This window comes from Trachemys scripta, chromosome 5 (genome assembly GCF_013100865.1).
Source record: "Trachemys scripta elegans isolate TJP31775 chromosome 5, CAS_Tse_1.0, whole genome shotgun sequence".
In the NCBI taxonomy this organism is placed as follows: Eukaryota; Metazoa; Chordata; order Testudines; family Emydidae; genus Trachemys; species Trachemys scripta.
The window spans coordinates 30,120,144-30,135,019 of NC_048302.1; the positions used below are offsets into that span (position 1 = coordinate 30,120,144).

Consider the following 14,876-nt stretch of genomic DNA (forward strand, 5'->3'; position numbering starts at 1 on the left):
AGAATGAACCCATCACTTATCTTATGAGTACTTATGTGTATTCTTACACACATGTGCCACATGAAAGTGTGTACAATCATATTGCTGAGAAAATTCAAAATACCATGCCATAAGAATAAACCTCTCTCCCTCCACAGTGATATCACAGTACAGACTAGTACTGTTTGAATGTGCAAGAAGAGTGTTCAGTCCAGAATGTGCAATGCAAAAGTGTTACTGTCCTATCTGAGGCTACACCACTCACATTTAATTTGGTAGCAGTGTGCACTGCCCACTGCTGTTAGAAAATATATGAGATGCTTCAGTGTCCTCTCTCATATGCAACTGTGTTAATAGTAATGACTCAGATTGTATTTCTATTTATATTTTTAAGGCCTTTCTTATTGTAGGGATTTCTATAATTGCCTCTTCTTTTTGCAGTTTCTCCTAACTCCTATTTTCCCTCTTCTCTTGGATTCACTTCTGCACCTAGTTCTCTTCTATATTCCTCTCTCCTTACTCTCTCACTTCTCTGCTTGCACTTGCAATTGCTTAGTTCTTTAGAAATCTCTAATTAATTAACTGAATCAATTAATCCATTCAATTAATGGATAACTGGGATTACTGCAGTACTGTTAAAACTCCATACCTTCAGTAGCCTGTCAAACAGAACAATTCTGTGTAGCTGGTACTCTGTGTCCCTCTCTCGGATGATCAGAGGAAGATTGGCCGCTGCGGATAGCTCATTATTACTGTTTGAATGGGGTAAATTTGACTGCCTGGAATAGAGTGAGAAAGGCAGTGAAGACTGGCTAAATAACAAATGCAATTAGATGTAAAAAGAAGAATCTATACTGGAAAGTGGTGTTAAGTTAGAAAACAATTTTGAAAGAAGATCAAAATTTCAAAATCAGCATTTGTGCCCTCAGTGCTATACATTAATTACCAAAGCCCAGATTTGCAAGACCAGGTAAAGTTAAGCTTCTCAGTTCACATTTAGACACCTAAATAAGCAGACCTATTTTCTAAAGTGCTGAGCAGACAGCAGCTCCTATTGACTTCAGGAGTCTAAATAGGATATAGGAGGTGAACACTAGATTTCTCTTTGTGAAAACCTTGGTCCAGTTGTGCAATGTTCCACTATAATACAAACCACCACTCAAAAATAATGAATGCTATTATATATACTTACTCATCCTCAAGCAATGGATAAAATGCTTCCCCACCAACATCTTTCAGTCTCTGAAATTAAGATTAAAAAAAAGTATTTAATATCAAAATGCTTCTCAGTACCTTAATGGGTACAGTTAGAGGAATATGAAAAGTATTCACTTATAACTAGTCAGTTTTAACTGTTTGTACTAATATTTGCCTAAATTTTAATTTAGTTCTGATAAAGAAGGAATGTCCACCCTTAAATGATAAGTAGTATGCAAAATTTAATAGGACGACTCTTAAAAAAAATCAATGGAAGCTATTCTGTTTACACTTTGAGCAAATCTGAAAATTAATCCTATTCACATAACCTATTAGTATGTGGGAATGTTTAACACTGTTAAATGGCTGTTTTCTTTTTCTTTGACAAAAACTTTTGATTCAGGTAGCTACAAACCAACAACAGATTTTGGTACTGCTTGTTACATAATAAATAAAATTATGCTAATTAATCATTTTTAGTATTGACATCTGAGAGATGGACAGTAATAGAGACGTTCTTGGAAAAGGTGACAGGCAGGTGAGACTGGATTTAAAGCCTGAAGTTTATAGACATCTTCAGTGCGATGTGCTTTAAGTTTAATGCCATCTTCCCTGCAGTGTTCTGTTATGCAGTTCAATCTTTAACTTGAAGGTATAGTGCCATCTCCCCTGGGGATTGACAGAGCAGTTCAGACTCTCAGTTCATTCATCACTGATCCTTTTTTGATTACAATCATTGTGCTCTGTTCCATGAGCTGTGTTTGGAAGATTCCAAAAGATAAAGATAAATCTTTCAACTAACACTGCAAGTTTGGCTAAGAGATTAGCAAGATTCAGGCTAGTATCCTCTCAAAAATGAAAGCTCTCTATATTTATCCACTACTGCATTTGTTCCTTTAGGCATGGATATTTGATTTTATGTGCCAAAAACTCACCCCAATGTAGTTGCTGCATGTTTTAATAAAACATTTCTTTGGTCAGTTTTCATGTATTAATGTAAAATAGTGCAGTTTTGTTGCTTCATCAGCATGTTTTTATGTGGAGTGCACAGACTTGATTACCTCATGCTTCATTTCCTGTAACACTCTAGAAATTAAAGGGCTTCAGGCCAAAGTGGACCAAAATTCTGAGCTATCCATTTGTAACATCCATTTAATTTTTGTATGGCATCTTCCCCCAAACTAATACTGGATACTATTTTTTGCTTTAAATACAAAATACCAATTGCGCAGCATTAACATAGAACTCTACAATAAAAACCGCATGTGAACGAACACGTAAACTGACATTGAGAAAAAATAATATTTCAGTAAGAAATATGGTAAAACCTGGAATCAGCAATCACCCAAAGCACCCTAACAATAATTTGATTAGTTATTGTTTAATCAATGTGGTTTATTAATGGAGGTGAAACAGAACTATATTCAGTAATTTTGAGGGAATCTTTGAGTGATCTCTTAAAACCAGTTGCCTAACCAGCTGCAGATTCGTTTCAAGTTTCCAAAGACTGAGGTTAAACCATGTGAAACTCAGCAACCATAGTAAACATGTCATTTAGTAAAGTCAGCTGATCTTAGGCTACATCTACACTACAGGGGGGAGTCGATTTAAGATACGCAAATTCAGCTACGTGAATAGCGTAGCTGAATTCGACGTATCGCAGCCGACTTACCCCGCTGTGAGGACGACGGCAAAATCGACCTCTGCGGCTTCCCGTTGACGGCGCTTACTCCCACCTCCGCTGGTGGAGTAAGAGCATCGATTCGGGGATCGATTGTCGCATCCCAACGGGACACGATAAATCGATCCCCGAGAGGTCGATTTCTACCCGCCGATTCAGGCGGGTAGTGTAGACCCAGCCTTAGACAGAAATCAGAACAGGAGTACTTGTGGCACCTTAGAGACTAACAAATTTAATAATAAATTTATTAAATTTGTTAGTCTCTAAGGTGCCACAAGTACTCCTGTTCTTTAGACAGAAATGAAACTTCTGAAAGATGTTCCATCTGAAGCAAAAATAGATAACACTCATTCTTTATTATTAAACTTAAGCCACCACTGGATGTCACAATTACCTAGTAAAAACAGAGCTAATACAACATAATGGACTGAGTATCACAAACAAAACAAAAAAACCCAGTTCAGTAATTTCTCCTTTTTTATTTTATATGTAATTCAGAATCTAATTAACTTTGGCCAAGGAATTTTCTATTGGATCCAGAGCAGGCAAGTGTCCAGGAAAGACTGCCTGAAATGGTATTTTGAAAGAACAGCAGCACTTGTTCTCTTACATTCCTTAAAATATAAATTGTTTCTGCAATTGAGTTACAAGCAGCTAAGAAGGTATGAAGTATTGTTTTAGCTGCGTCGGTTTCAGGATAATAGAGAGACAACATGGATGAGGTAATATCTTTTATGGGACCAACTTCTGTTGGTGAAAGAGAGAAGCTTTTGGCATACACAGTGCACTTCTTCAGGTCTGGGAAATGTATACAGAATGTCACAGCTAAATGTATTTAGTAAAATAGTAAAATGTATGAAGCTGTGACACTCTGAGTACGTTTCCCAGCCCTGCAGAAAAACTCTATAAGCTCGAAAGCTTGTTTCTCTCACCAACAGAAGCTGGTCCAAAAAATACCTTCCCCACCTTGTCTCTCTAGGCATCTGGGAATGCATTTTTCTTACATTTCTGAGCTGACACAGCGACAGTATCACAGTTGTGTCATCTAGGAGGGAACTTCTATCTCGTCCTTGCCCAAAGCTCTCACCATCTTCAAACAAAAAGCTTTAAAGAGAAAGACAAAATACCAATTCCTAGTTATTTTAAAGGACATAATATCGCATACTAAAAAAAAAAAAAAAAAAGAGCAAAATTTTACATCCATCAGCTGTTTAACAACAAAAATAAAACACTAACTCCTAGAATTATACTGTACCGTACTCCTGACTACATTGAACTGCGTTCAAAAGCAGTGTGCAAAAAGCTAGTAATATTTAAATAATTCTGAATGAAAAAAATGGAATTTCTCACGTTTTCTAGATACTGAACACATATCAGAATACCATTTACAGCTCCTTCAAAGCAGAACGGAATGAGATTAACATTCCCTTTTGTTCCTCATCCTGGCACAGACCAGGATTAACAGAGGGCAATACACCAGCTTCTTGCATTGTGAGGGAAGGGGGAAATAAATATTTCTGTCATTCAAAAGGATCTCGTAAGGTGTTTATCTGTGTGGCTGTAGCAGGGTAATTCTTCACAACTATGGATACATCCAAATGAGGGTGATCCAACAGAATGAGTATTTTAGAACATACTGTACTGAGCTGATTTTCAAGAAACTAAGTTCACCTGGGTCTAGGCAGGCTATGGGCACAGGTGTAAGGCTCCCACCTTCTACACCAGAAGTCATGGGTTCAAATCCTGGGAGCACTTGGCCACGTAGTTTTTTTCCCCTCTTTGTTATACAGGACGTAGGTCAGACTAGATCACAATGGTCCCTTCTGGCCTTGGAAATTATGAATCTATAATACCAGATTCTCTATTTGCTTCTCACTAATGAGATGAAATTAGGATCTGTCCATAGAATGAAGAAATATTTCATCTTCAGTATAGATATTAATGGGACTAATTAAACTCAGAAGCAGAAATGTATGTGTGAGTGAGAGAGAGAGAGAGATTACAATCCAAATAATACAGAAAGTCATTTAAAAAAGTGAAAAAAGTGACTAAAAATGAAACAATGGAAGTGTGTTTTAATGGAGGCCAACTAACACACAAAATGATTTTCATCACAAAAATTCTACTGCTTAAACACACTCTCCGCCCCTCCCACCCACCCCCCGAAACTCTGAAAATTAACAGATGAAGAGTTGAGTCAGTTATCTGCTGTCATATAATCACTCATAAGAACAGCCATATTGGGTCAGACCAATGGTTCATCTAGCCCAGTATCTGGTCTTCTGACAATGGCCAGTGCAAGATGCTTCAGAGGGAATGAACAGAACAGGGTGATCTCAAGTGATCCATCCCATCATCCAGTCTCAGTTTCTGGCAGTTAGAGGTTTAGGGACACCCAGAGCATGGGGTTGTGTCCCTGACCATCTTGGCTAATAGCCATTGGTAGACCTATCTTCCAGGAACTTATCTAATTCTTTTTTTAACCCAGTTATACTTTTGGCCTTCACAACATCCTCTTGCAACTGTGCATTGTGTGACGAAATACTTTGTATGTATAGTTGGGATTATTTTTTCTAATGTGTTATTTTGTACTTATTACTTTGCACTCACTAAAACTTCACCCATCTCATGCCACCAACCAAACCTTAACTTTGTCATCTTATTTTGCTCTGCAAAAATAAATATGCTGTTGGAGATACACAGCTGATTTTACATATTACTTAAATACCTAATCCTGCAATCTGATCTGCATGAGCACAGGGCTCCACCTACTTATATCACATTGTAGGACCAGAGCCTAAACATATTGTAAAGATTTCAACAAGGATATAATTCCAGGGTACATTAAGTTATGTCACAATTCCATAAATCCTGTACAGTAGAATATAATTTTTATGAAAAGAAAAAAATGATTCATCTCTGGTGAAATGTGTTGACTGTATGGGATTGTAGGTCTATGTAAATGTAAACAGAACTGGCAAGTTTTTATTTTAATTTATTAAATTGCATAGTAACTAAATATGCAGCTTTTTGTACTGAGTAATGTAGCATCATTTAGTGCTATGGTATACTGGAAATGATCATTTGATTAAGAAATGGAATCTTACAGCCTGTTGATAATTTGTATTTTGAACCATACACTATTGCAAATTTTTCAGAGGCAATATTAAGTGTGGGTGGGTGATGTAAAATCAAGTGGGATAACAGTGAATGATAGTAGCTTATATGTGGAAGTATTGAGGCTTTTACTATTACTCAGGATGTTGTTTTCAAATTGCTCTCTGAAACTAAGAAGTTGGAACTTCTAAAAAGACCAAATTTTTTGGGGGTGGGGGAAGAAGGGGAGTAATTACACTTCTCTGTCCACCCCTTTCCTCCTGTTTCCATCCCCAAAAGTGTTTTCCTTTCCTTACTTGGGGAGCGTGCAGATGGGTGGTTTTGATCGAATGATTTCCTTGTTAACAAGTTCTTTCTCCAAGTCTCCTCCAGCCAAACACCAGAGATAATATACCTCCTCAATCGATCTTTCTGCTAGGTAATCACAGTCTTCATCTATTAACAGAAGCCAAATGAAAATGAATTACAGCTTTTAAGCAGTTCATGTTTTTCACAATCATTCTAAACACATCTTAGTTAGAAAGAGATTATTAGATTTGAAAGGTCATATGGCTTACTGCAGAGTTAGAAGAAAAGTGATCTTCCCTTTGCAATATCTAAAGCAAGGCTCATGGGAAGACAAAGGCAGCTGGACACACTATAGGGTTGTCTTGCATTCAGAAAAAAAAGTGAAAGAATGTCTGCCGTTTGATTTGGTGCCAGAAAACTGAGCAAATCAGATAAGTACACTAAGTGAAAGTGTGTTTTTTGCTTATTTTACCCATAATTCAAAATGTATTTCTCTTCCACAATACAAAGAGCTAAAAGTAAAACAGCAACGATAAAACCAGTAATTCAGGTTTAAAAGCCTCGATTTACCAAAATATCACATGCAGCACACATGCTGGTACTGGCTTCAGCTTTAATTTTAACAACTGTAACTTTAGCTTCACAATGTTAACGAACAAGAATATCCAAAATAATAAGAAACTTCTGAGCTTATCGGAAAGGATAATGGCAGCCCATTCACTCAAGTGGGGATTTCAAACAGGAGTAAAAGAAAATCCCATCTCTTTTGAACATACTGCCGGGTAAGTGCAAAGTTTTAGTATAGACTTTTATAAATGTAGCCTCTCCCACACAGATTGTGCTTTATAACAACTGACAACAGCCTATGATTTCCAATACTTCCAATACCCGGCTGCCTTTGTAAATTTTAATAATGGAGCTACAGCCAACCCTCACATGATATGTCCAAGGAGCCCCATCTGCAAATGACCACATAGTAATATGGGGAAAAAAAAAAATCAGCACCTAAACCTCAGAACTATGCTGAAAAACCATCATAAAAACTGCAGCTCAAGGACAATGAATGGGTGACTATTACAGAGGATAATGCATAAAGTGAACAAAGAACACAGATCAGAGATACCCTCCCTCCGTCCTCTATTGGCCCCACAGACACATAAGCCCTTAATACTACTCACTAACCATTAGGAAACAATAAGATCTTGCTACAAGAATGTAATATTAATACTTTAGCAATCTGTAAACAGGAAAAAAAAAAAAGTCAATTCCTTCATGTTCTGTCCTCTACAGGCAACATTTTATTTATTTCCCTTTTCTCTCTGCCGCACCCCATCCCTGCTACTCACTTTTACCTTTACACAGCTGAGCGATGTCCTCTGGAAGAGTTAAATTAGCACATCTCAGAGAGGAGGAGAACAGACTGGCAGGTTTGTGGAAGGGTGGGTATACAGAGGCCACTTCACTGAACACATTGTCACACAGTAACTGGTCTGGAGTTGGCCTTGAGTAAAACATTTTAAAAAGTGCAAAAAAGAACAGTAAGGAAAAAAAAACGTAAAGCCCATTAAAAAAAAATCAAGCTAATATAAAAAAAAAATCAAACGTGGTAAGATCGTGGACTCTCATATCACCAAAGTAATGTTCTTGTTAATCAAATCAAAATGCAAAGCTTCATATGGCAATCAGTTCACTGTGAGCAATTTTATTTACAATAATTCTGTATATTCTACATCACACAGCCTATCTATGTAGAAACATTCTTATTCTCAACCCAACTGAGGGTACATCTACACTACAGGGGGGAGTCGATTTAAGATACGCAAATTCAGCTACGTGAATAGCGTAGCTGAATTCGACGTATCGCAGCCGACTTACCCCGCTGTGAGGACGGCGGCAAAATCGACTTCTGCAGCTTTCTGTCGGCGGCGCTTACTACCACCTCCGCTGGTGGAGTAAGAGCGCCGATTCGGGGATCGATTGTCGCGTCCCATCCCCGAGAGGTCGATTTCTACCCGCCGATTCAGGCGGGTAGTATAGACCTAGCCTTAGGCTCTTCTGTCTTTACTGAAGATATAAACTCATTAACACAATGAGACAATCCAGCATTCTTTTGGTCATAAATGAGCCTTTTTTCACCTTTAGTTAGTGAGTAGCTCTATGCTATACTTAAAGTGTTTTTTTAAAAGAGAGGTCACTCATGCTAGTGCATTAGAAACAATGTGGGTGAGATAGTATCATTTACTGGACCAATTTCTGTTGGTGAGACACACAAGCTTTCAAGTTTACATGGAGCTCTTTTTCAAGTCACCTGAAGAAGAGCTCTGTGTAAACTCGAACGTTTGTCTCTCTCTCACCAACAAAAGTTGGCCCATTAAAAATATTTCCTCACCCACCTCTTCTCTCTAATATCCTGAGACCAAGAATTCTACAACACATCAAGCAACAGCATGCAAGAATGTGTTTTGAAGTAATACCAATCATGTTGGTTCTGGTACAGCTACAATAAACACCTCGAATTTCCAAAGAGGGAATCAGTAAAACCTGTCAACTTAAAAGTGACTAAATAGTTTACTTCCAAACACCAAGATTCAATCTTGCTTTTTTTAAGAATAAAGCTGGTCTTTTACTATTTATTAAAATAAAAATAATCAGGAGATCTGATTCAAATAACTTATTTTTAGACATCAAGCATCATAAATGTGCACATTTCCCCTTTTCCCCAAACAGAGTTGATTAGTCTCAGTTCTGATTAATTACCCATAGTGCTTCATCCTGCAATGCAATTATTCCAAATATTTTTTCTTGGAATTTAAAAAGAAAAAATCATATATGGTAAACAGCTCTATTGGATGGTCATTTTTGGTACTGTTCTGTTTAGTCATGGGCTGGAAAACACAAGCCTGTTTGGGAAAAATTACAGCAACAGATGCTATAATTCTGGTTTAATCTAGCATGCTATAATTCCGGTTTAAACAGCATGCTTCCACTTTTTACTCACAAGATATTTTTGCAATACATATAAAAGAAATGTTAAAATGATGATGGAAAGTAGTGCAAAAGTAATAAATTGATGCATTACTATATGGAGGAGCATACATGAATGCACTTTTATGTAACATGTCAATATTAATACTGAATGCAGTTCAGCTTCATCTAGTTAATTGCTTTAGGCCCAGCAGAATTATTCAATTTACTGTAAATCTGGATTGAATACTTACCTTTTGGAAGGTTGAAATGTAAGGAATTTCTTCAGCAGAGCTATGGCATTTTCAGGAAGGTCCTGGAACATAAAAGGTGAAAAAATATTATCAACAATTGATTACTACTACACTGATCCAGCCAGCCACATAAGCATACATTAAACTTTAAGTACATAAGTAGTTTTACTGAAGTCAATGGGACTACATATATACTTAAGGATTTAGCTGGATCAGGGTCTAAAATGTTACAGCTACTCTGTCATGAGTATAGTTTTTAGTTTGGAGAAAATGTTCTAGAAGTCAGAATTAACATATTAAAGCCAAGATTTTCAAAACTGGGTTTTGGATGTCCCATTTGAGAAGCCTTAAAACATGAGGCATTCTCGCCCCTGAAAAAAATCATTCCACCCCTTTGTAGTTTCTCAGCCTGGACCCCCAAAAATTGAGCCAACCACAATCACTAGTTGCTTTTGAAAATCTGGACTCAGCTGTGTAATTATATACTAATAGAATTATTACAGCATCACAGATTAGCTCACTCGTCATTACAACACCAAAAACAGATTTTAAAAATCTGCAACACTTGAAGACTGGGTCTTCTACTAGTGTATCATGAGAGTCTGAAAAGTATTGTCTACATTTTATTTGGATTGTCAGTAATTTTGGGAAAGGATGGAGGTCTTCTGAATACTGATGGCCCTATGCATTTCAGCATCTAAAGTCTAAAATATCACTATAGTAAAAAATACTATGGAAATCAAAGTAATCAAGTAAGTTACAAATCTTTTGGACTGAATTCACTTCAGCAAAGAAGAAAAAAGGATGAATCCAATAAAACATACAAAACAAGTAATTTCAGTTAAGAAAACACTGATGAGTGGACTAATTCACCAACCTTAATAATGTCCAGACAACCATGTTCTTCAGCTAATACGGTTACAATGTCATCCACACAGCCTACAAAATAGAACAGTAGGAAGAACAAAGATTATAATGAGAAAGTGGTACTGTTTAAAAAGACACAAAGAAAGTTCCCCCACCCCCAATTTCTTAAAGTATTTATTTGACTGATTGGCTTTATGTCAAGTATCAGAGGGGTAGCCATGTTAGTCTGTATCCACAAAAACAATGAGGAGTCCGGTGGCACCTTAAAGACTAACAGATTTATTTGGGCATAAGCATCTGAAGAAGCAGGTTTTTTTACCCACAAAAGCTTATGCCCAAATAAATCTGTTAGTCTCTAAGGTGCCAATGAACTCCTCATTGGCTTTATGGTGACATCACAATAGCATCTGAGAGCTTTACAATTTCTAGGTTTTTTTCCTTTAAAAATAGGAATCCCATGAAATATCTTTGAGGACCATATCATATTAAGTTTATGGACCACTGTGGGAGGTTTACCACAAATCTTCTGGGAACAATAGACAGTATGTGTGTGGTAGGGTGGTTAAGATGAATCACTTAGGCTGTAAACACCTCCAGAGAGAAACCACATCCTGGGGAGGCTTGCATATACTGGTTCAGATTGGGTTTTCCAGAAACCAACAGGCTTTTGGCATAAAAAGGCTGTGTTTAAACTGACTCAGGGCCTTCTTTCTGATCCTACAAACCAACAGGACCTGCTGCCCAATGCGGGCCCGGATCCTTGAGGAAGGATTGGACAGGCTTTGACCTCCTAGAGTTCATTAAAACTGCCAGGTGGCTCCTGACGTATTTAGTGTGTGTTTAAGTCTGTTTATTGTTTTTTATTATGCTTTCTTCCTAATACTTTCACCTTAAGAATAAATGTGCTTATTTAGAAAGAGCTGTGTGGTAACTTGTCACTGCCCACGATATGTTGTTCATAATCCTCAGGGAGAAAGCAAAGCACAGGTGCTGGCCTTTAAGCAAATTGACTTGCTGGGGATATCACAGTGTAAGGCAGGAACCTGGGCTGTCTTAAAATCCGGCTCAAAGACAGGTAAAGGCTAGAGACCTGACTAGACACTCCTGGAGTGGACCATGGCGAGGAGGAATACAGGTACATTCTGAAACAGTGACAGCTTCCACGGGTTTTATTTTGTGATCAAATAACTATTCAAAATAGTGAGAGATTTAGAAAGAAAATTTGCTGAAGAAAAATTTGTGTTAACAGTAGCTAACTTTACAGGTACTGCAGACAGCTTTAGACCAATTTAACATGTGTCCTCAGGTCTCAATTTGAGGACCCTCACACTTGATAGTTCCCAGGTCAGTCTGTCGCAGCACTCCCACTTTGCTGTAGGTCTTTCTTTTTAAAGAAGCTTGAATGGCATTTTAAAAACTGTTAAGTCTTTCTACTAGCCTCATCTCATTCAAATCACACCTACACCTCCGTGTCTATAGCACGGTCGACAAATTAAAAAAAAGACGACTATAACTAAAAGAATCTAGAACTAGCAAGACATGCTTGTCACTGCCTGAACAGTTATCCTTCCATCCAACCCTTTATCTGTTTAGTGGCTTGCATACTAATATCTTTGGCACAGAGACTGGTGTTCTTGACTTGTTTATACCAAATAATAAATAACCATCAGAACTGGCTCCTCTCAGCAACTCCTCCTCTACCCCACCATTCAACACACTACAAGCACAATGCTCCTTCACTGTGCATATCTGGCACACAGTTGCTGCTGCTCCCCTATACCAGCTCAAGGGAAGCTGCTAGATGCCCATTATCTTTCCAAAATTGCATCTCCAAAATTAATTTGTCTTAGGCACGTGCATCCTGAGTTTACTTATTGCCCGATTATAGATTTATTTGGGAACTTAGAAGACCGGCATTGAACCCTGTAGTTACATTTAGGTCACTCACCTAATGTAAGCAGAAGTTTTAGTTTTTCAGCTATATCCAAGCTCTGGAACAGTTTTCTACCCTGAATGGAATAGAAAATTATGTCAACAATTAAATGTCAATCTGTCACATGTACATGCCCTGTGCAACCCTAAGTATATATAAAGAAAGTCAGGGTCAGCTGTAGGTTTTAGAACTCTTAGAAAAGTTATCTGTTAGACAGTAAGCAACTCTCAACCTTAACTAGAGCAAATCTACCATTCCACTATCATGACCATAAGATTTATTTATGTTTGTTTGTTTACCTTTTGGGGGTTGTTTTTTAAAACTGGAAGTAAATTCAGGGATGTACCCCTAATGAGCTTTCTTAATGAATCTGATTTTTTATTAACTCAAAAAGAATAGGATTTTAAAAACACATACATTACCATGGAAATATTGTGTAATCTTTCACATCACTATGAACAACTATAATTAAGATTTAGTTTTTAATGTCTACGACAAATAGTCATAGTTTGCTCTTATATAGGGTGGCTTTCAACCAATGTTATTCCCATTTTACAGATGAGGAAGCCATTCAAAGAGGTTAAATAACTTGTCTGAGGTCACAGAGCAAGTCTAGCAAAGCAGGAAACCGAAGCTAAGATTCCGGATTTCCAATGGCTTGTTCTAACCATTGAATTCCACTGCCCTGACCATATAATTCAGATAACTTAAATTCTGTTTAATGAAATAAGATTAAAGACAAACATTTTTACTGTCTGAATAATAGAACGTTATGATCTTTGTGATAAAGAAGTCCAATTTATCATGTATAGCTAGTGAAAACTAAGTTGCTGGAATTTATCTGAAGTCATGGAGCCAACAGGCAACATCTTCTGTATAAATCCATGACACCACACAGGAACTCAATTCTTTGGTGACAGGATGAGTTTTCCCAGTGTTATGCTCCAATAGTAAGTATCATTAGTATCCACTGAATAGTTATTGTTAATTTAACCATTACGTGCAAAACGGCTTTTCTTGAGTTGACATAGGTACTAAGTGAAAACACGTGTACACAAAATTCTTCACTGAGTGTCATATAATCAAACATACAAGAATTACTCAGTAACATACCACACAAAGCTCAAATAAAATAATACCAAGAGACCACACATCTGATTTAGGGCCAGAGGGCAGCAGCTTCTCACACTGAGTGTGATCACTAGGTTTGACAAATCCCTGTGCAATTACTTCAGGTGCCAGGTATGATGGGTACCTATAACAATGCAACAAGAGGTAAGAATTTGTACATTAAGACATTGTCAACTACACTAGTAAAAATAAGTTCTTGTACTGAAAAAAAAAAATTGGATAAAAGCAAACTCACTAAAAGTGCACAGCAACTTAGAATGCCCCGAAAGCATAGTAGGTCAAACTGTGCAGACAGAGAGCCACTGTAATATCGAGTATATGAAAAATCAATTTTTTTCTTTATACAAGTATTTTTTGTGAGCAGGAGTGAATGGTGGCAAGATTTTTTTTTTTAAAGTGTCTTACACAACAGAGAAAATGTTCATTAAACTTTACCGTATGCTTGTATTTAACCTAATATTACAAGTGCTTTTTCAGTATGTGTTCTTCCTTGTTGATTTCTTCATAATGTTAACAATTATATCATTCCCAATATTTAGTTCATAGCCATCAGACAACTTTTAAGTTAGTTTAGCAACAGATGGAAAATAAACCAAAAAATAAAAAACAACAATGGCCTCAACAACTCATCTTAATTTTTTTTTTCCATTTAAAGCTTGTTCAGTATGAATCAGCAATAGATGGTACAATACTTAAAACTGAGAAGTCAACTTTTTGGGGTAGAGAGACCACAGCTGTTGATGTTTGAAGCTTCAGAAGCCAAAGGTCCGTTGTCAGTTAAAAAATGTCCCAAAGATTACAAAGCATCACAAGAAGCCTGACTACAGGAGCCAGAAAGATACTGAAGTGAAACAATTTCACCTTGTGTGTACAAAAAGAGATACATATAGAGGAAGTTACTAATAAGGACACAGGAAAAAAAGCAAGGGGGCAACAGAGAATGAGACTGTAAAACTTTGAGAACCAATATAATTCAGAAGTTGAAGAAACCATTCTCTCACTTACAGGGAACTATAAAAGATTTTGAAACAATAGGTTCTTGGAATGTGTTGGGGACCACTTCTTGTTTCAGAACGTGGAAGAAGCAACCAAGGGGGCAGTCCTCCTCACACAAAGAGGAATTGGTTGCAAATCTGAAGGCAGAGGACAACAGACAAATTGCTAAAGATCAGTCCAAAAGAATAGGGCTAGTATGTGGGGACAAAATCAGGAAAGCTAAGACACAAAATGAATTACACATACCAACAGGTTTCAGAGTAGCAGCCGTGTTAGTCTGTATCCGTAAAAAGAACAGGAGTACTTGTGGCACCTTAGAGACTAACAAATTTATTAGAGCATAAGCTTTCGTGGACTACAGCCCACTTCTTCGGTATGCATCCGAAGAAGTGGGCTGTAGTCCACGAAAGCTTATGCTCTAATAAATTTGTTAGTCTCTAAGGTGCCACAAGTACTCCTGTTCTTTTTA

The 14,876-nt window shown here is 37.2% G+C and overlaps 1 protein-coding gene across 16 annotated transcripts in view; it reads right to left on the reverse strand.

Moving 5' to 3' along the window:
• Nucleotides 1-14,876, reverse strand: part of TBCK (TBC1 domain containing kinase) — a 232,523-nt gene that overhangs the window by 163,934 nt on the left and 53,713 nt on the right. For 15 of the 16 annotated variants that reach the window (XM_034770805.1, XM_034770803.1, XM_034770799.1 and 12 more), the window contains 9 exons: nucleotides 13,394-13,535; nucleotides 12,296-12,356; nucleotides 10,358-10,419; nucleotides 9,481-9,542; nucleotides 7,609-7,763; nucleotides 6,271-6,409; nucleotides 3,862-3,961; nucleotides 1,172-1,221; nucleotides 629-758 (listed from right to left, as the gene is read on the reverse strand). In XM_034770805.1, the coding sequence (XP_034626696.1) occupies nucleotides 629-758; nucleotides 1,172-1,221; nucleotides 3,862-3,961; nucleotides 6,271-6,409; nucleotides 7,609-7,763; nucleotides 9,481-9,542; nucleotides 10,358-10,419; nucleotides 12,296-12,356; nucleotides 13,394-13,535 (901 nt within the window). The remainder of the gene's footprint in view (nucleotides 1-628; nucleotides 759-1,171; nucleotides 1,222-3,861; nucleotides 3,962-6,270; nucleotides 6,410-7,608; nucleotides 7,764-9,480; nucleotides 9,543-10,357; nucleotides 10,420-12,295; nucleotides 12,357-13,393; nucleotides 13,536-14,876) is intronic. The other variant, XM_034770808.1, reaches the window with a different exon arrangement.